This window comes from Delphinapterus leucas, chromosome 1, assembly GCF_059928025.1.
Source record: "Delphinapterus leucas isolate spDelLeu-1000000601 "Yukka" chromosome 1, BTC_Dleu_Yukka2, whole genome shotgun sequence".
NCBI lineage: Eukaryota > Metazoa > Chordata > Mammalia > Artiodactyla > Monodontidae > Delphinapterus > Delphinapterus leucas.
Genome location: NC_143129.1, coordinates 146,229,108 through 146,249,840, shown reverse-complemented (window position 1 = coordinate 146,249,840; position 20,733 = coordinate 146,229,108). Strand labels below are relative to the sequence as shown.

The 20,733-nt window shown below is 38.2% G+C and overlaps 1 protein-coding gene across 3 annotated transcripts in view; it reads left to right on the top strand.

Annotated features, from left to right (window-relative positions):
- The window catches only part of SCP2 (sterol carrier protein 2), a 161,924-nt gene that overhangs the window by 126,344 nt on the left and 14,847 nt on the right, over positions 1 to 20,733 (top strand). For all 3 annotated transcript variants that reach the window (XM_022575710.2, XM_022575708.2, XM_022575709.2), the window contains 2 exons: positions 540 to 642; positions 14,610 to 14,739. In XM_022575710.2, coding sequence (XP_022431418.1) covers positions 540 to 642; positions 14,610 to 14,739 — 233 coding nt within the window. The remainder of the gene's footprint in view (positions 1 to 539; positions 643 to 14,609; positions 14,740 to 20,733) is intronic.

The window sequence follows — 20,733 nt, the reverse complement described above, 5'->3', positions numbered from 1 at the left end:
CTCTGGAACCCACATGCCATAACTACAGAGCCTGTGTGCCACAAGTAGAGAGATAACCCTCATGCCGCAACAAAAGAGCCCGCACGCCTCAGAGACCCCGCGTGCTGCAACTAAGACCCGACGCAGACAAAAGTAAATTAAATAAATAATGAAATAAATCTTTAAAAAATAAATAAAATAGACCAACACACATAAATATACTTTCTTTATATCTCCTTAATCTGCCTTATTTTCTTCATAGTAACTATATTCTTTATTTTTTGCATGTTCATTATCTCCCCCAGTGGCTTAGAAGCTTCATGAGGGTAGGTTCGTTGGTTTAATATATTTTCAAGGACAAGGCCTGCCATCTAGTGAGCATTCAATATTTGTTGAAAAATGGGAAGAAAAGCTTAATTGTTTTATTGGCTTAATAACAGTTTCCTTTGGGTAAAAGGCACAGCATCTCTGTTAGGGTTTTTGAAAATTACTACTGTATAAATGTTGAAAAACCTAGTACCTATATGACTCCATGGATTGAAATCGATTCTTTCCCCCAGTTCTTTTAGAACTAATCAAATTGAGGCTGCTCCAACCAGCTCTGCAGTTGATGGATTTAAGGCAAGTCTTGTCTTTAAGGAGATTGAGAAGAAGCTTGAAGAGGTAAGATTTATGTAAAATATTGGGATATTTCTTACGGAAAAACCGGAACGAACTTTTTGGTCAACCCAATACTACCAGGAGGACCCTGGGGCTAGAGGAAGCAGATGCAGATTTCAGGTGTTGCCATGAGTGGTACCAGTTGAAAATTTATATCGTACTGTCAAGTATTGAGTGTATTTTATACTTCTTAGTGTCTACTATGGCTTCCTTGTAATTTTGGTAAGAGTGCATTTCAGAGATGAATAAATCTCCAGATTTGAGTGATGTAAAGGGATTCTAATTTATTTTGGTATAATTTCCTTCTGAGTTACAAAGATCTTACTTAGAACCATTCGAAAGAATAATATTTAAAGGAGCCTTAAAGGTACCTAATATCAAAACTCCTTTTAAAAAGAAATCTTTTGTGCTTGAGTTTTTCACAGTTTTAAAATTTGTTTTTCTTGTTGTAAAAATGATCTAATTAAAAGGATTATACAGAAGCATATAAAGAAGAAAAATTTTGGGCTTCCCTGGTGGCGCAGTGGTTGAGAGTCCGCCTGCCGATGCAGGGGACATGGGTTCATGCCCCGGTCCGGGAAGATCCCACATGCCGCGGAGCGGCTAGGCCCGTGAGCCATGGCCGCTGAGCCTGCACGTCTGGAGCCTGTGCTCCGCAACGGGAGAGGCCACAACAGTGAGAGGCCCGCATACTGAAAAAAAAAAAAAAAGAAAAATTTTAAATCTCCTGAAATGCCATTACTAAGAGTTCACTAAACTGTTAACAGTGGTTGACATTCTTTCAGACATCTCTCTGTGTGTATTAACATACAGTTTTACATAACTAGGATCATACCATGCATGTTGAGTTTTTAAATTTATATTATATATGCAACTATGTTTATGTACAGTACTTAGTTCTTAAAAAAATTTTTTTATATATAGCAGGTTCTTATTAGTTATTCATTTTATACATATGAGTGTATATATGTCAATTGCAATCTCCCAATTCATCCCACCGCCACCAACCCCCATCACCACTTGCCCCCCTTGGTGTCCATATGTTTGTTCTCTACATCTCTGTCTCTATTTCTGCCTTGCAAACCGGTTCATCTGTACCATTTTTCGAGAATCCACATATATGCATTAATATATGATATTTGTTTTTCTCTTTCTGACTTACTTCACTCTGTATGACAGTCTCTAGATCCATCCACGTCTCTACAAATGACCCAGTTTTGTTCCTTTTTATGGCTGAGTAATATTCCATTGTACATATGTGCCACATCTTCTTTATCCATTTGTCTGTCGATGGGCATTTAGGTTGCTTCCATGACCTGGCTATTGTAAATAGTGCTGCAGTGAACATTGGGGTGCATGTGTCTTTTTGAATTATGGTTTTCTCTGGGTATATGCCCAGTAGTGGGATTGCTGGGTCATATGGTAATTCTATTTTTAGTTTTTTTTTTTCCTTTCTTTTTTTAACATCTTTATTGGAGTAAAATTTCTTTACAATGCTGTGTTAGTTTCTGCTTTATAACAAAGTGAATCAGCTATACATACACATATATCCCCATATCTCCTCCCTCTTACGTCTCCCTCCGACCCTCCCTATCCCATCCCTCTAGGTGATCACAAAGCACTGAGCTGATCTCCATGTTCTATGTGGCTGCTTCCCACTAGCTATCTATTTTACATTTGGTAGTGTATATATGTCCATGCTACTCTCGCACTTCGTCCCAGCTTACCCTTCCCCCACCCTGTGTCCTCAAGTCCATTCTCTACATCTGCGTCTTTATTCCTGTCCTGCCCCTAGGTTCTTCAGAACCTTTTTTTTTTTTAGATTACATGTATATGTGTTAGCATACAGTATTTGTATGTATGTATCTTTCTGACTTACTTCACTCTGTATGACAGACTCTGGGTCCATCTACCTCACTACAAATAACTCAATTTCTTTTCTTTTTATGGCTGAGTAACATTCCATTGTATGTATGTGCCACATATTCTTTATCCATTCATCTGTTGATGGACACTTAGGTTGCTTCCATGTCCTGGCTATTGTAAATAGTGCTGCAGGGCTTCCCTGGTGGTGCAGTGGTTGAGAGTCCGCCTGCCGATGCAGGGGACACAGGTTCGTGCCCCGGTCCGGGAAGATCCCACATGCTGCGGAGCGGCTGGGCCCGTGAGCCATGGCCGCTGAGCCTGCGCGTCCGGAGCCTGTGCTCTGCAACGGGAGAGGCCACAACAGTGAGAGGCCCGCATACCGCAAAAAATAATAATAATAAAAAAATAGTGCTGCAGTGAACATTGTGGTGCATGACTCTTTTTGAGTTATGGTTTTCTCAGGGTATATGCCCAGTAGTGGGATTGCTGGGTCGTGTGGTAGTTCTATTTTTAGTTTTTTATGGAACCTCCATACTGTTCTCCATAGTGGCTGTATCAATTTACATTCCCACCAACAGTGCAAGAGTGTTCCCTTTTCTCCACACCCTCTCCAGCATTTATTGTTTGTAGATTCTTTGATGATTGCCATTCTGACTGGTGTGAGGTGATACCTCATTGTGGTTTTGATTTACATTTCTCTAAAAATTAGTGATGTTGTGCATCTTTTCATGTGCCTCTTGGCCATCTGTATGCCTTCTTTGGAGAAATGTCTGTTTAGGTCTTCTGCCCGTTTTTGGATTGGGTTGTTTGTTTGTTTAACATTGAGCTGCATGAGCTGTTTATATATTTTGGAGATTAATCCTTTGTCCATTGATTCGTTTACAAATATTTTCTCCCATTCTGAGGGTTTGTCTTTTTGTCTTGTTTATAGTTTCCTTTGCTGTGCAAAAGCTTTTAAATTTCATTAGGTCCCATTTGTTTATTTATTTATTTATTTCCATTACTCTAGGAGGTGGGTCAAAAAAGATCTTCCTGTGATTTATGTCAAAGAGTGTTCTTCCCATGTTTTCCTCTAAGAGTTTTATAGTGTCCGGTCTTACATTTAGGTCTTTAATCCATTTTGAGTTTGTTTTTGTGTATGGTGTTAGGGAGTGTTCTAATTTCATTCTTTTAAATGTAGCTGTCCAGTTTTCCCAACACCACTTATTGAAGAGGCTGTCTTTTCTCCATTGTATATCCTTGCCACCTTTGTCATAGATTAGTTCACTATAGGTGCGTGGGTTTATCTCTGGGCTTTCTGTCCTGTTCCATTGATCTATATTTCTGTTTTTGTGCCATATTGTACCATATTGTCTTGATTACAGTAGCTTGGTAGTATAGTGTGAAATCAGGGAGTCTGATTCCTCCAGCTCCGTTTTTTTCCCTCAAGATTGCTTTGGCTATTCGGGGTCTTTTGTGTCTCCATACAAATTTTAAGATTTTTTGTTCTAGTTCTTTAAAAAATGCCCTTGGTAATTAGATAGGGATTGCACTGAATCTGTAGATTGCTTTGGGGAGTGTAGTCATTTTGACAATATTGATTCTTCCAATCCAATAACATGATATATCTCTCCATCTGTTCGTGTCGTCTTTGATTTCTTTCATCAGAGGCTTATAGTTTTCTGAGTACAGGTCTTTTACCTCCTTAGGGAGGTTTATTCCTAGGTATTTTATTCTTTTTGTTGCAGTGGTGAATGGAATTGTTTCCTTAATTTCTCCTTCTGATCTTTTGTTGTTAGTGTATAGGAATGCAAGAGATTTCTGTGCATAAATTTTTTATCCTGCAACTTTACCAAATTCATTGATTAGTTCTAGTAGTTTTCTGGTAGCACCTTTAGGATTATCTATGTGTAGTATCATGTCATCTGCAGACAGGGACAGTTTTACTTCTTCTTTTCCAATTTCTATACCTTTTATTTCTTTTTCTTCTCTGATTGCTGTGCCTAGAACTTCCAAAACTATGTTGAATAATAGTGGTGAGAGTGGACATCCTTGTCTTGCTCCTGATATTAGAGGAAATGCTTTTAGTTTTTCACCATTGAGAATGATGTTTGCTGTGGGTTTGTTGTATATGGCCTTTATTATGTTGAGGTTGGTTCCCTCTATGCCCACTTTCTGGAGAGTTTTTATCATAAATTGGTGTTGAATTTTGTCAGAAGCTTTTTCTGCATCTATTGAGATGATCATATGGTTTTCATTCTTCAATTTGTTAATGTGGTGTATCACACTGATTGATTTGCATATATTGAAGAATCCTTGCATCCCTGAGATAGACCCCACTTGATCGTGGTGTATGATCCTTTTAATGTGTTGTTGGATTCTGTTTGCTAGTATTTTGTTGAGGATTTTTGCATCTATATTCATCAATGGTATTGGTCTGTAATGTTTTTTATAGTATCTTTGTCTTGTTTTGGTATCAGGGTGAAGGTGGCCTCATAGAATGAGTTTGGGAGTGTTTCTTCCTCTGCAGTTTTTAGGAAGAGTTTGAGAAGGATGGGTGTTAGCTCCTCTCTAAATGTTTGATAGAATTCACCTGTGAAGCCATCTGGTCCTGGACTTTTGTTTCTTGAAAGGTTTTTAACCACAGTTTCAAATTCATTACTTGTGATTGGTCTGTTCATATTTTCTATTTCTTCCTGGTTCAGTCTTGGAACTTTATACCTTTCTAAGAATGTGTTCATTTCTTCCACGTTGTCCATTTTATTGGCATAGAGTTGCTTGTAGTAGTCTCTTATGATGCTTTGTATTTCTGTGGTGTCCGTTGTAACTTCTCCTTTTTCATTTCTAATTTTATTGATTTGAGTCCTCTCCCTCTTTTTCTTGATGAGTCTGGCTAAAGGTTTATCAATTTTGTTTATCTTCTCAAAGAACCAGCTTTTAGTTTTATTGATCTTTGCTGTTGTTTTCTTTGTTTCTATTTCATTTATTTCTGCTCTGATCTTTATGATTTCTTTCCTTGTACTGACTTTGGGTTTTGTTTGTTCTTCTTTCACTAGTTCCTTTAGGTGTAAGGTTGGATTGTTTCTTCGAAATTGTTCTTGTTTTTTGAGGTAGGATTGTATTGCTATAAACTTCCCTCTTAGAACTGCTTTCACTGCATCCCATGGGTTTTGGATCGTCGTGTTTTCATTGTCGTTTGTCTCTAGGTATTTTTTGATTTCCTCTTTGATGTCTTCATTTATCTCTTAGTTATTTAGTGATGTATTGTTTAACCTCCATGCGTTTGTGTTTTTTACATTTTTTTCCCCTGTAGTTTATTTCTAACCTCACAGCATTGTGGTCGGAAAAGATGCTTGATATGATTTCAGTTTTCTTAAGTTTACCGAGGCTTGATTTGTGACCCAAGATGTGATCTATCCTGGAGAATGTTCCGTGTGTACTTGAGAAGAAAGTGTATACTGCTGTGTTTTGATAGAATGTCCTATAAATATCAATTAAATCTATCTGGTCTGTTGTGTCATTTAAAGCTTGTGTTTCCTTATTAATTTTCTGTCTGGATGATCTGTCCATTGGTGTAAGTGAAGTGTTAAAGTCCCCCACTATTATTGTGTTACTGTCAATTTCCTCTTTTATAGCTGTTAGCATTTGCCTTATGTGTTGAGGTGCTCCTGTGTTGGGTGCATGTATATTTATAAGTGTTGGATTGATCCCTTGATCACTATGTAGTGTCCTTCCTTTTCTCTTGTAACTTTCTTTATTTTAAAGTTTATTTTATCTGATACGAGTATTGCTACTCCAGCTTTCTTTTGATTTCCATTTGCATGGCATATCTTTTTCCACACCTTCACTTTCAGTCTGTATGTTTCCCTAGGTCAGAAGTGGGTCTCTTGTAGACAGCATATGTATGGGACTTGTTTTTGTATCCATTCAGTGAGCCTGTGTCTTTTGGTTGGAGCATTTAATCCATTCACATTTAAGGTAATCAGTTTGTATGTTCTTATTACCATTTTCTTAATTGTTTTGGGTTTGTTTTTGTAGGTCCTTTTCTTCTCTTTTGTTTTCCACTTAGAGAAGTTCCTTTAGCATTTGTTGTAGAGCTGGTTTGGTGGTGCTGAATTCTCTTTGCTTGTCTGTAAAGATTTCGATTTCTCTGTCGAATCTGAATGAGATCCTTGGTGGGAGAGTAATCTTGGTTGTAGGTTCTTCCCTTTCATCACTTTAAATATATCTTGCCACCCCCTTCTGGCTTGTAGAGTTTCTGCTGAGAAATCAGCTGTTAACCTTATGGGAGTTCCCTTGTGTGTTGTCATTTTTCCCTTGTTGCTTTTAATAATTTTTCTTTGTCTTTTTAATTTTTGTCTATTTGATTAGTGTATGTCTTGGTGTGTTTCTCTTTGGGTTTATCCTGCCTGGGACTCTCTGTGCTTCCTGGACTTGGGTGGCTATTTTTTTCCCATGTTAGGGAAGTTTTCAACTATAATCTCTTCATATATTTTTTCGAGTCCTTTCTCTCTCTCTTCTCCTTCTGGGACCCCTATAATGCGAATGTTGGTGCATTTAATGTTGTCCCAGAGGTCTCTTAGGCTGTCTTCGTTTCTCTTCATTCTTTTTTCTTTATTCTGTTCCACAGCAGTAAATTCCACCATTCTGTCTTCCAAGTCACTTATCCATTCTTCTGCCTCAGTTATTCTGTTAATGATTCCTTCTGGTATTTTTTATTTTAGTTATTGTATTGTTCAACTCTGTTTGTTTGTTCTTTAATTCTTCTAGGTATTTGTTCTTTAATTCTTCTAGGTGTTTGTTAAACATTTCTTACATTTTCTTGATCTTTGCCTCCATTCTTTTTCTGAGGTCCTGGATCATCTTCACTATCATTATTCTGAATTCTTTTTCTGGAAGGTTGCCTATCTGCACTTCATTTAGTTGTTTTTCTGGGGTTTTATCTTGTTCCTTTATCTGGTCCATAGTCCTCTGCCTTTTCATTTTGTCTATCTGTCTGTGAATGTGGTTTTCGTTCCACAGGCTGCAGGATTATAGATCTTCTTGCTTCTGCTGTCTGCCTTCTGGGGGATCAGTAATTAGTTCTTGATAGATAATAATCATACTAAAGCAATCTAGCAGTAATTCTCCAAAATAGAGAGTTATTCTCTTCAGGCAAAATTAGGTATTTACTTCATTGTTTCAAACTTAAAGATACCTTGGAATTTCATAATGATTTTAATTGTGACCAGTGAGGCACAGTTACAGCCACAGTCACATAATTCCAATTACACATCTATTAAGCTGACCAGTGGGCTGAAATAAAGGATTCAGAACATTTAAGGTGTGCATTTCACTCATGTTAGAGCCACAGTGTGAAGGCAAGCATTGTGCGTATCTTGTAACTCCCTTATTATAGCACAAAGGATTTCTTAACACTTTAAGGTGATTGTGCTGTGGATGGGAAAACAGCTAAAGTGACTGATGTGTCTTGACAAAGTACCCTGCATTTCTAGAATTTTCATAATGATCAACAATCTTCTTGATGTAGAGGAGGCCAGGGCTGACAGTTCCCAGCAGGCAGGCAGTGGCCCAGGAGCTTGCAGACCTATCTTGCCACCATCTTGAGGGATACACCCTTGTTAGTCTACCTGTTTTGTTTTGTTTTAATATTCATTTATTTATTTTTTTGGCTGCACCAGGTCTTAGTTGCGCTATGCAGGATCTTTAGTTGCTGCATGTGTGATCTAGTTCCCTGACCAGGGATTGAACCCAGGCCCCCTGTGTTGGGAGTGTGGAGTCTTAGCCACTGGACTGTCAGGGAAGTCCCTGCCTGTTATTTTATAACCTGCTTTCTTCTCTTGATAGTATGTTCCCTGCCCATAAATATAAATCCTTACCATCAGTTTTAATGACCCCGTAGTACATGTTTGAATATAGGCATCATAATCTATATAACTAGCCTCCTGTGTTGAACATTGTGTTGTATTTAAATCTTGCAAGTAAAAAAAACAGGTATAATAAATTTCCTTTTGCCCTCATTTGTAAATACTTAATGCCATGATTACCTTAGCACAAATAGTTAGAAGGGGAAATTGTTGGGTTGTTGGATATGTATGTTTAGCTTTTTGATACATGTTGCCAAACTATCCACCAAAAAGAGGGAACTAATTTACAAACTTAATGACAGTTCATGAGAGTGATGGTTTTTTCTTCACACTATCTCCAGTGCTTCCTTGGTTGGTTTTTAAAAAAATCTTTGCCAATAGTAGGGAAATATATCTCATTATTGTTTTCTAAATTTCTTTTATTACAAATGTCCACTGAAGTGAAGCTGGATTCTCTAAGGGCTCAGCTTGAAAAAAATTTTTTTCATGCCACCAGTATTTGCCTGCAGAGTAATCCATAGGATAGTTGCTTCTGCCAGGTTGTCCCTTTTTTTTTCTTTTTTTTCAACTTTATTCTGTCAAAAAAGAAAATAGTTTAGAGAGTATCTGTTATGGCTATATGTCAACCATTGCATATTTCATTACTGGGATTAACGAAACAGTGCTGTTTTTATTTCACAGCTTTTAGCTTTGCAAATGTATGCCTCTTGCTCCCATTTTAATTCTTTTCGTCTCCTTCTGTAACCTCACTTGCATGGACCTTGTCCCCTTGTTTCTTTTTTCCTTCCCACGATTGTCAGTTTCCTAAATGTTTGCAGTACTAGAAAGTGAAAGTCTTGGAATCTTTTGTCAATTCATGCATTTTCTGCATTGCAAAGGAAGCCTGACAAGAGATTTTATTTCCACTTTTGTTTTCGATAGCAATACCCCATTGCCCTTCTTTGAATTGTCTTAATTTTTTGTTCCTATTAAGTTTACAACAGGACCTACTCCTTGACCCTTTGCCTACTCAGAAAGAAGTACTTTTCTTCGAGCAAGCAGGCACTTAGAACTTTCTTAGTATTAGTGATCTCTAGTGTTGCAACAGATGTGTATTTTCTTTACCCTTTTAACTCTCTCCTCCTTGTCCATTTCCTTGCCCTCTCTCACTCCTTCTTCAACTGAAAATGTTTTATTGACCAAAGGATTTGATTTTATAAGAGGATCAGTTGGTTGTCAAAAGTAACAGCAAGTTCAAAATTAATCTACATCTGTCTTAAGGAAGTGGGAGGAATTTCCAGGTATTCAGGTAGAATTCCTAAACGTTTGCTGGTGATTTCCTGCTCTAACTTGTTGGTGTCTAACATAACTATTCCTGAGGCATTGTGCAAGCAGATGACGCGTAGATGCAGCTGGAAGTAGCTGTTCATGGGCTCTTGGCCCCAAAGGAAGCCTGGCTCCTTGGGTGGCCCAGCACACCAGCGTTACTACCTACTCTTCTAGATTATCTCCACAGAACCTTGAAGGATAAAGGATTTTAAGGAATGTGGAAAAGACTTGAACTTTCTTTTAATTTATTTATGGACAGAAACTACTTTTATAGGCCAAAGTTTGGAAGTATTGATATAACCTACTTTGCCATATGGTGTGAGCAAATGGAAAGAGCATTGAATTTGAAGTTAAACCAACCTGAGATTGATTTCTGGTTGTGTTGCTTACTTGTCATACGTCCTTGCCCCTCAGGGAACATTGAGTTTAGTGGGAAAATAGACATGGGAAATTTTTCCCGGAAAAAAAAAAAACTGCTTTAGCAAGAAACTTGCAGGTGGGTGTATGTGCAAAGGGCTATCAAAATGTCCTGGAGAGGCAGGAACGCCTTTCCAGAAGAGTTAGCATGTGAGCTGAGACTTGAATTGATGAAGTTAGGTGGGAATGGAGAGTAGGAGGAGGTGAACGAACTGGGACAGGGCATGAGCAAGGGCATAGAGGCATGTATGTTCATGGCATTCAAAGCGGTCAGAACAAAAAAACCTGGGGAGGATGAAAAAGGGGCTGAAGATAAGAACATATAATATCCTTCAGATTATGAAGAATTTTGAATGATATATAAAGGCAGACTTTATCCTGTAGGCTGTGGGGAGCCATTTAAATTCAAACCTGAAAGTGATATTTATGTTAGTGTTAGGTGGGTTGTATTAGATGGATTAGTTGGCAGTAGGATAGAGAATAGTCTAAAGGGTTCTTAACCTTTTAGAGCCTCAGTAATTTTTTCTGCTTAATGAGCTAATATTAACACCTGTGCAACTACTTTCAGGGTTTTATGAAAATTAAGGAAATAATGTATATAAAAGCACTTAAAAACTTTATAGCCCCCAAAAGATTATTGTTGTTGTTACTAGTTTTTCCGAAAGTTAACTTAATTTGAGTGAGATGTTTTAAGGGAAGCCAAAATAAGAGAATTTCTCACCTTCGCTTTAAAAATTTGACAATCATTTTGATTTCTTGATTTAATTAGAAAATGTTGGTAGTTGATTTCAGGACAGTCACATGTAAGAATTGCTTCCATGGCTGTTGAGATAAGTAGGCCTAGACTAAATATTTTTAGAATAGCTTCTTTGGAGTCCTAAGACCCATGGTTCATTCTAGATAGGTTCAGGATTGTTATCTATGTACAAGAAAAAGATTGGCACACCCACTAGGGTAACTAAAATAAAAAAGACAGACAAGAATGTTGGTAAGGATGTAGAGAAATTGGAACCTTCATTTGTTGCTGGTAGGAGTGTAACATGGTGCAGCCACTTTAGAAAACAGCTTGATAGTTCCTCAAAAGGTTAAACATTACCTTATGACCCAAATTTTTACTTCTAAATATAAGAGGAATTAGATCCTATGTCCATATAAAAACTTGTGCACAAGTGTCCATAGCAGTAGCATTGATAATAGCTGAAAAGGGGAAACAGCCATCAACTGGTGAATGGCTAAACAAAATGTGCTGCATCCATACAATGGAATATTATTTGGCCATAAAAAGGAATTAATTACTGATAACGTGCTTCAACGTGGATAAACCTTAAAAGCATTATACTAAGTGAATGAAGCCAGTAACAAAAGACCATATACTTTATGATTCCATTTGTGTGAAATGTCCAGAATAAGCAAATCCATCAAGACAGAAAGTAGGTTAGTGGTTGCCAGGGGCTAGCAGGAGGGGAGAATGGTGGGGGTGGGGGTGACTGCTAATGTGTATGGTTTTCTTTTTGGGGTGATGAGAATGTTCTAACATTAGATAGTGGTGTTGGTTGCACAACTTTGAATATACTAAAATACCACTGAATTAATATACTTTAAAAGGATTAATTTTTTGGTATATAAATATCTCAATGAATTTGTTATAAAACAAACAAAACACAACAAAAAGAAAGAACTTAGGCCAGACTCTCTGCATACGTAGAAACAGAGGTTAGTAACTGATAATAATTATTTGAGTATTTCAGGTACTTAGCACAGTGCCTGAACATAGTAAACACTAAAGTCTTTGTTAAAAGAAGAAATATTATGATACCAAAAGGAGGAATCTTGGATATAAATTATTGCAGGGATGTAAGGCTGAAAAAAAATAGGTGGTAAATAAAAACTCGATTAGAAATTATAAGAAAACTGAAAAGGTAGCCAATTCCAAAATAAATATGTAAAGATGAATATGTTTTCTATATATTTGCAATTACCTAGTCATGAAATATAATGAAAAATATGTTATTAACAAGAGTAATATAAAATATTAAAAAACTAAGAGTAAGCTTGGCAAGAAATGTACAAAAGCCTATATGGGGGAAAATGACAAAATATTGCCAAGGGACATCAAGGAAAACTTGAAGATACACCATCTTCATGGATGGGAGGACTTAATATTGTAAAGATATTACTTTTCCTCCAAACAGATCCATATATTGTATGTAGCCCCATTTCTTTATTTGTTTGTTTGTTTATTTATTTTGGCTGCGTTGGGTATTTGTTGCTGTGCGCAGGCTTTCTCTAGTTGTGGGCGAGTGGGGGCTACTCTTTGTTGCTGTGCATGGGCTTCTCATTGCTGTGGCTTCTCTTGTTGTGGAGTATGGGCTCTAGGCACATGGGCTTCAATAGTTGTAGCATGTGGGCTCAGTAGTTGTGGCACATGGGCTCTAGGGCATGCAGGCTTCAGTAGTTGTGGCGTGCCAGCTCAGTAGTTGTGGCTCGCGGGCTCTAGAGCACAGGCTCAGTAGTTGTGGTGTACGGGCTTAGTTGCTCCGTGGCATGTAGGATCTTCCCAGACCAAGGATTGAACCCATGTCCCCTGCATTGGCAGGTGGATTCTAAACCACTGTGCCACTAGGGAAGTCCTATAGCCCCATTTTCGGGGGAAGAACTACCTAAATGATTATAATGTACATCTAGAGGAAAAAATGTCCAAAACAAATCCAAGAATAGTCAAGAATCTTTCTAAGAGAGGAATTACGATATTTACTGTACCAAAGAGTAAAGTACGTTTATAAAGCTATAATACTGGCACAGGAATAGCAGACAGATCATAGAGTAAAATAATGGGAAAAAATGCCAGCATTTATTGAGCAGTTACTCTGTGCTTTGTGGGTATTTAAACACCATACAACTCTATGAGGGTAGCTATATTATTATCTCCGTTTCACAGATAAGAAGACTGAGATTCAGAGAGATTTAGTAAATTACTCAGGGTTATATAAGTAATGGCAGAGCAGGAATTCAAACCGATGCTGACTGCAAATTCATTGTTATTAATTAGTAAAATTTAATTCTTGGAGATTAACCTTAAGTAAATGAGGTTATGTAAAAATACTTAGATGTAAGAACGTTATGTACAGCATTGTTATAAGAGCCAGAAGTTAGGACTAACCTTAAACATCAAGCAGCAGAGTATTGGTTAAATAAAGTATAGTACACATCTACAATTAAAGACTATGTATGGTCATTTAAAATTATATGAAAGAATACTTAATGACACAGTAATAAGGATAGCTATATTAAACCGAAAAGTGGATTACAAAACAGTATATATACTCATTAAAAAAATATATATGGGGGCTTCCCTGGTGGCGCAGTGGTTGAGAGTCCGCCTGCTGATGCAGGGGGCACGGGTTCGTGCCCCTGTCAGGGAAGATCCCAAATGCCGCGAAGCGGCTGGGCCCGTGAGCCATGGCCACTGAGCCTGCGCGTCTGGAGCCTGTGCTCCACAACGGGAGAGGCCACAACAGTGAGACGCCTGCGTACCGCAAAAAAAAAAAAAAAAAAAGTATATATATATATATATATATATATATATATATGAAGAGAAAAAAGATAGAGGAGATTTATATCAAAATGTTATTTTCTCTGAGTGGTGAAATTATGAATGATTTGTTTTCTTTTTGCTTCTCAATATTTTCTGTTTTTTCCACAGTACAGTATGTTTTTTCTCTAAAGAAAAATAATTGCAGTAAAATTATTGTGTGTGTGTTTTTTTTTAAGGTGTGTGAGTTATTCACCCTGCCAGCTGGGTTAGCAGGTCCTCTGTGCTCCTGTAGGCCCCTGTGTTCCCCTTTTTCGTAGTGATCATAGTGTATTATCATTTACCCTTCTAACTCCGTAGCGTCTGGAATAAAGTCTGGTGCCAATCATTGTTTCGGTCAATCAATATTTCAGTAAGGAAGGATGAAACAGAGTGGGAATGAAGGGGAGAGGGAGGGAGAAAGGAAACCAACCTACGGAGATGTGGATCTGAGGTTATTTTTCCAGCTTCATTCCTCAAGATCCAAAAGTAGGTGGTGGATGGTATATTACTTGTATAATTCCTTATACTAATCCAGGAAATGAGTTGAACCACTTATCTTTAAATTCTGATTGTGGAAGAACAAAAATATATGTGAAGGAATTTACCTACAAAGAAAAAGAGGCGTTAGGCTTCCTACATTGAGAGAGGCCGGAGTGAATCTTTCAGAAATTATTGAGACAAATAAAGGCTATTTCAGTAGAAAAAGCTGCTGTGCCACCCACTCTCCCATTCTCCCTGTCCTTCCACCAGTTGTATCCAGAAAGCCATTTTCAACAGAAGATTTGGCAGGTGACGGAGTTGTTGCCTGGTTGCCTTTCAGACTTTTCTGGGTAAAAGATCCTAAGGGAGCTTGGGGACTGTCTGCTGACCCAGCTGCTCACATCATGTATCTATTTAAAAATTTGGGGAAAAGCCAGAGGATTGAACTTCATATAACTCTGTGTTATTTTTATTTCCAGGAAGGGGAGCAGTTTGTGAAGAAAATCGGTGGTATTTTTGCCTTCAAGGTGAAGGACGGCCCTGGAGGTAAAGAAGCCACCTGGGTGGTGGACGTGAAGAATGGCAAAGGATCAGTGCTCCCTAACTCAGGTCAGTGCAGTGATGACTTCATTTATAGGAGCACTGACAAGTTCACAAAGAAAAATGGGGGCCTGCTTTGGTGTTTTCCAAAAGGGCTGGCTTTAGAGTTACAGGACCTTGTTAAAGAACTGGGGAATCCTTGGGAACAGGAATAGGTCACAGCTGCTTCCTCCCAAAGACTGGAAGGCTCCATCACTGTCACCAGCCGTAGGCTTTGGAATTAAACAGACTTGGGTTTGGAGTCCTGGTCCTGCCACTCACAGATTCTGGCCTTGAACAAATTATTTCACTTCTCTGGGCTTTGTTTTTTTCATTTGTAAATGGGAATAATAAATGGTACCTATTTCATAGGGTCACGTGAGGATTAAGAGCATTATCTCCTGATTGGCCTGTGAAGCATATGCTTCAGTGTATGGTTATGTGTCCTCAGAAGACCTGTCTGTACTCAGTACCTCCACTTCTCTCACCCAGTCTTTCTCTCACCCATTCCAGTCAGCTTTGGTTCTCATTGTTATCCCAGAGCTGTTCTTGTCAAGGTCAGGTAACCGCCATGTTGGTAAATTGAGTGGTTAATTCCCAGCCCTCATAACTATATTATTCTTCCAGGCTTTCTTCTTACCTACTGGCTGTTCCTTCTTGGCCTCTGTCCCTGTTTCTTTCTGCATCTCTCAAAGTCTAAATGTTGGAGTGCTCTAAGGCTCAGTTCTATCTACATTTAGTCCCTGGGACTCTCATCTAGTTTCATGCTTTTAAAACCGTCTCTACACTGATGACTCCCAGGTATCTTCAGTGTGAACTCAGATACTGAACTCCAAGGTGTATATCCAGCTGCATAATTGACAAGTTTACTTGGATCCTTAGTAGGCATCTCAAGGCTAACATGTATGAAATTGAACTGCTGATCTTCCTCCCACTCCCCTTTAATTATGTTCTCCTCGAACTGTCTTCTGCATCTTGCTAAATTGCTCCTCTGTCTTACCAGTTCCTCAGTCTAAAACCCTTGAATTCATGCTTAGCTCTTCTTTTTTTTTTTAATTGAAGTATAGTTGATTTACAATGGTGTGCCAATCCCTGCTGTACAGCAAAGTGACTCAGTTATACACATATACACGTGCTTTTTTTAATATTCTTTTCCATTATGGTTTATCCCAGGAGTTTGGATATAGTTCCCTGTGCTATACAGTAGGAGCTGTTGTTTATCCATTCTAAATGTAATAGTTTGCATCTACCTTGGCTCTTCTTTTTCTCACACTCTACAGTGTAATCCGCCAGCAAATTCCATCCTATACTACTACCACCTTGGTCCTCCATCATTTTTTGCCTTGTCTCCCTGTTTCTAACCTTCCGCCCTGTTTCTGCACACACCAGCTGGAGTGATCATTTTAAAACTCAGGTCAGCTCACGGGGTAAAAACCAGGGTTCTTATAATCACACCACATGATCTGGCCCTAGTCTTCTCTGTCTTATTATACTCTCCCTCACTTTGCTCCAGTCACACTGGCCTCCTTGCGATTGCTTGAACGTGGGCGTTCGCAGTTCAGGGGCTTTCTACGGCCTGGAGTCGTCATCCCTCACATATCCTCATGGCTTGTTCTCCCATTTCCTTTGGTTTTTGCCCAAATGTCACCTTCTCAGTGAGCCTTTCCCCAACCACACTTCTAAATCACACCCCCATTACCATTCCCTATTGTCCTTTTCTGCCTTATTTTTCTTTATAGCACTTACCGCCATCTGATACCATACCTTATTTCTTTGCTTATCGTCCATCCCCCCCACTTGAGTTGTAAGCTGCATGAAGGCAGAGCTTTGTGCCTCTTAGGTTCACTGCTGCATTCACAGTGCCTAGAATAGTACCTGTCACATGGTAGGCCTTCAGTAAAATAAATAAATAAAAAGTGAACAGCAGAATGAATGAATGATGCTCAGTAAGTGGTAGCTATATTGTATGTTATGTTTCTCTCAGAGAGAGCCTGGTGCGATTAAGAGATGGGATGGATAGGAACTAGCGTTTTAGAGGGCTATACTATGAACTTTGAAAACGATTTTATATATAATCAATCCCTTAAATCTTTTTGAGTAGAAAAGTGAAAGTCAGAGCTGTGTTTTAGAGGATGAAGCTGGTGTATTCGACCTGATGAATTAGAAATGAAGAAATCAGAAGCAGGGAGAGCAATTAGGAGGATGGATGGTACCACCATCTAAGTAAGCAAAAAGGATAGCCGAGTGTTGGCAGTGAGAAAAAAGGTTGTTGTTACATGGTAGTTGCTAGGGGTGTTTGGGGTGAAGTTGATGGTACTTGCAAGCTGTGAAGGAGAAGGAGATCTATCAAAGATGGTAGAGTTCATTATTGCTACATTACTGGGGAAGGTCCTGGAGGAGACAATGTCATCAGGAGCACAGGTGGAAGGAGGGTTAGCCTTAGCAAGGAGGGATGGATACTTCTTCCTCTAAGAGGGGGTAGATAAATATTCAGGGGCATTTTGAGGTACAGAGGGGTTTGGCAGAGATCCTGGAATAGAGTTTAGAGCTTGGAGAAAGGAGAAGATGTTAAGAGCAGTGTTATATGTACTGTTGAATAAGGACTCAACTAGAGATTAATGAAGGAAAAGCTGAGTGGTAGTAAGGGCATCTGGTGTGGGCAGCATTTTTTTTTCTCAAAATGAGTGGGCAGAAAAATAACTAAGTTTACATTCTGTGAGCTGCCATCTAACATGATGTACGAAGAAAAACTAAATGCTTCATCTAGATTCTAGCTTTTAGAAATAAAAAGAACTTTGGGGAAATAATGCCAATTTTTTTAAATGACTGAATGTTAATGGTTACTTCAGGATTATATATTGACATGTCTAGACAGATGTCAAGGTGATTTTTTTAAAGTTTTTATTTTTCTTTAATTTTTATTTTTATTGGAGTATAATTGCTTTACAATGTTGTGTTAGTTTCTGCTGTACAATGAAGTGAATCACCTATATGTATAAATATATCCCCTCCCTCTTGGACCTCCCACCCACCTAGGTCATCACAGAGCATCAGGCTGAGCTCCCTGTGCTATACAGCAGGTTCCCACTAGCTATCCCTTTTATACATGGTAGTGTATTTATGTCAAACCTAATCTGCCAATTCATCCCACCCTCCCTTTACCCCCCGGTGTCCACATGTCTGTTCTGTATGTCTGCGTCTCTGTTCCTGCCCTGCAAATACGTTCATCTGTACCATTTTTCTAGATTCCACATATATGTGTTAATATACGATATTTGTTTTTCTCTTTCTGACTTCACCCTGTATGACTAACTCTGGGTCCATCCACATCTCTACAAATGACCCAATTTTGTTCCTTTTTATGTTGAGTTATATTCCATTATATATATGTACCACATCTTCTTTATCCATTTATCTGTTGATGGACATTTAGGTTGCTTCCATGTCCTGGCTATTGTAAATAGTGCTGCAGTGAACATTGGGGTACATGTGACTTTTGTTTTTAATGTAACTTTTTTTTTTAACTTATTTTATTTTTTTGGCAGCGTTGGGTCTTCATGGCTGCACGTGGGCTTTTTCTCTAGTTGTGGTGAGCGGTGGCTACTCTTCGTTGTGGTGCACGGGCTTCTGTTTGTGCTGGCTTCTCGTTGTGGAGCACGGGCTCTAAGCACGTGGGCTTCAGTATTTGTGGCATACGGGCTCAGTAGTTGTGGCTCACGGGCTCTAGAGCTCAGGCTCAGTAATTGTGGTGCACAGGCTTAGTTGCTCCGCAGCATATGGGATCTTCCCGGACTAGGGCTCGAACCTGTTACCCCTGCATTGGCAGGTGGATTCTTAACCACTGCACCACCGGGGAAGCCCACATGTGACTTTTTGAATTATGATTTTCTAAGGGTATATGCACAGTGGTGGGATTGCTGGGTCATATGGTAGTTCGATTTTTAGTTTTTTAAGGAACCTCCATACTGTTCTCCACAGTGGCTGTATCAATTTACGTTCCCACCAACAGTGCGAGAGGATTTCCTTTTCTCCACACCCTCTCCCGCATTTATTGTTGGTAGATTTTTTGATGATAGCCATTCTGACTGGTGTGAGCTGATATCTCACTGCAGTTTTGATTTGAATTTCTCTAATAATTAGTGATGTTGAGTATCTTTTCATGTGCCTCTTGGTCATCTGTATGTCTTCTTTGGAAAAATGTATGTTTAGGTCTTCTGCCCATTTTTTGATTGGCTTGTTTGTTTTCTTGATATTGAGCTGCATGAGTTGTTTGTATATTTTGGAGGTTAATCCTTTGTCCATTGCATCATTTGCAAATATGTTCTCCCAATCTGAGGGCTGTCTTTTCGTCTTATGTTTCCTTTGCTGCACAAAAGCTTTTAAGTTTAATTTAGGTTCCATTTGCTTATTTTTGTTTTTATTTTCGTTATTCTAGGAGATGGGTCAAAAAAGATCTTCCTGTGATTTATGTCAAAGAGTGTTTTTCCTATGTTTTCGTCTAAGAATTTTGTAGAGTCCCGTCTTACATTTAGGTCTTTAATCCATTTTGAGTGTATTTTTGGGTATGGTGTTAGGGAGTGTTCTAATTTCATTCTTTTGTATGTAGCTGTCCAGTTTTCCCAGCACCACTTATTGAAGAGGCTGTCTTTTCTCCATTGTATATTCTTGCCTCCTTTGTCATATATTAGGTGACCATAGGTGCGTGGGTTTATCTCTGGGCTTTCTATCCAGTACTATTGATCTATATTTCTGTTTTTTGTTCCAATACCATACTGTCTTGATTACTGTAGCTTTGTAGTATAGTCTGAAGTTGGGGAACCTGATTCCTACAGCTCTGTTTTTCTTTCTCAAGATTGCTTTGGCTATTTGGGGTCTTTTGTGTCTCCATACAAATTGTAAATTTTTTTGTTCTAGTTCTGTGAAAAATGCCATTGGTAATTTGATAGGGATTGCATTGCATCTGTAGATTGCTTTGGGGAATATAGCCATTTTCACAATATTGATTCTTCTAATCCAAGAACATGGTATATTTCTCCATCTCTTTGTGTCATCTTTGATTTCTTTCATCAGTGTTTTATAGTTTTCTGAGTACAGGTTTTTTGTCTCCTTAGGTAGATTTATTCCTAGGTATTTTATTCTTTTTGTCGTGATGGTAAATGGGATTGTTTCCTTAATTTCTCTTTCTGCTCTTCTGTTGTTAGTGTATAGGAATGCAAGAGATTTCTGTGCATTACTTTTGTATCCTGCAACTTTACCACATTCATTGATTAGTTCTAGTAGTTTTCTGGTGGCATCTTTAGGATTTTCTATGTGTAGTATCATGTCATCTGCAAACAGTGACAGTTTTACTTCTTCTCTTCCAATTTGTATTCCTTTTATTTCTTTTTCTTCTCTGATTGCTGTGGTAGGACTTCCAATACTATGTTGAATAAGAGTGGTGAGAGTGGACATCCTTGTCGTGTTTCTGATCTTAGTGGAAATACTTTCAGTTTTTCACCATTGAGAATGATGTTTGCTGTGAGTTTGTCATATATGGCCTTTATTACATTGAGGTGGTTTCCCTCTCTGCCCACTTTCTGGGGAGTTTTTATCATAAATGGGTGTTGAATTTTGTCAAAAGCTTTTTCTGCATCTATTGAGATGATCATATGGTTTTTATTCTTCAATTTGTTAATGTGATGTATCACATTGATTTGTATATATATATATATATATATTTTAGTTTATAACAACAACAATTTTTAACGGAAACACAATATAAAAAGATCTAAATTGTGACATAAAAAAGCATAAAAGGAGGGTAAGAGAAAGGTAGAGTTTTATATGTAATCGAAGTTAAATTGTTATCAACATAAAAAAGACTGTTATATCTATAAGCTATTTTATGTAAGCCTCATGGTAACCACAAAGCAATAACTTACAGTAAATTCACAAAAATAACGAAAAGGGAATCAAAGCATACCACTACAGAAAATATGATTGTGTATATTGAAGAATCCTTGCATCCCTGGGATAAATCCCACC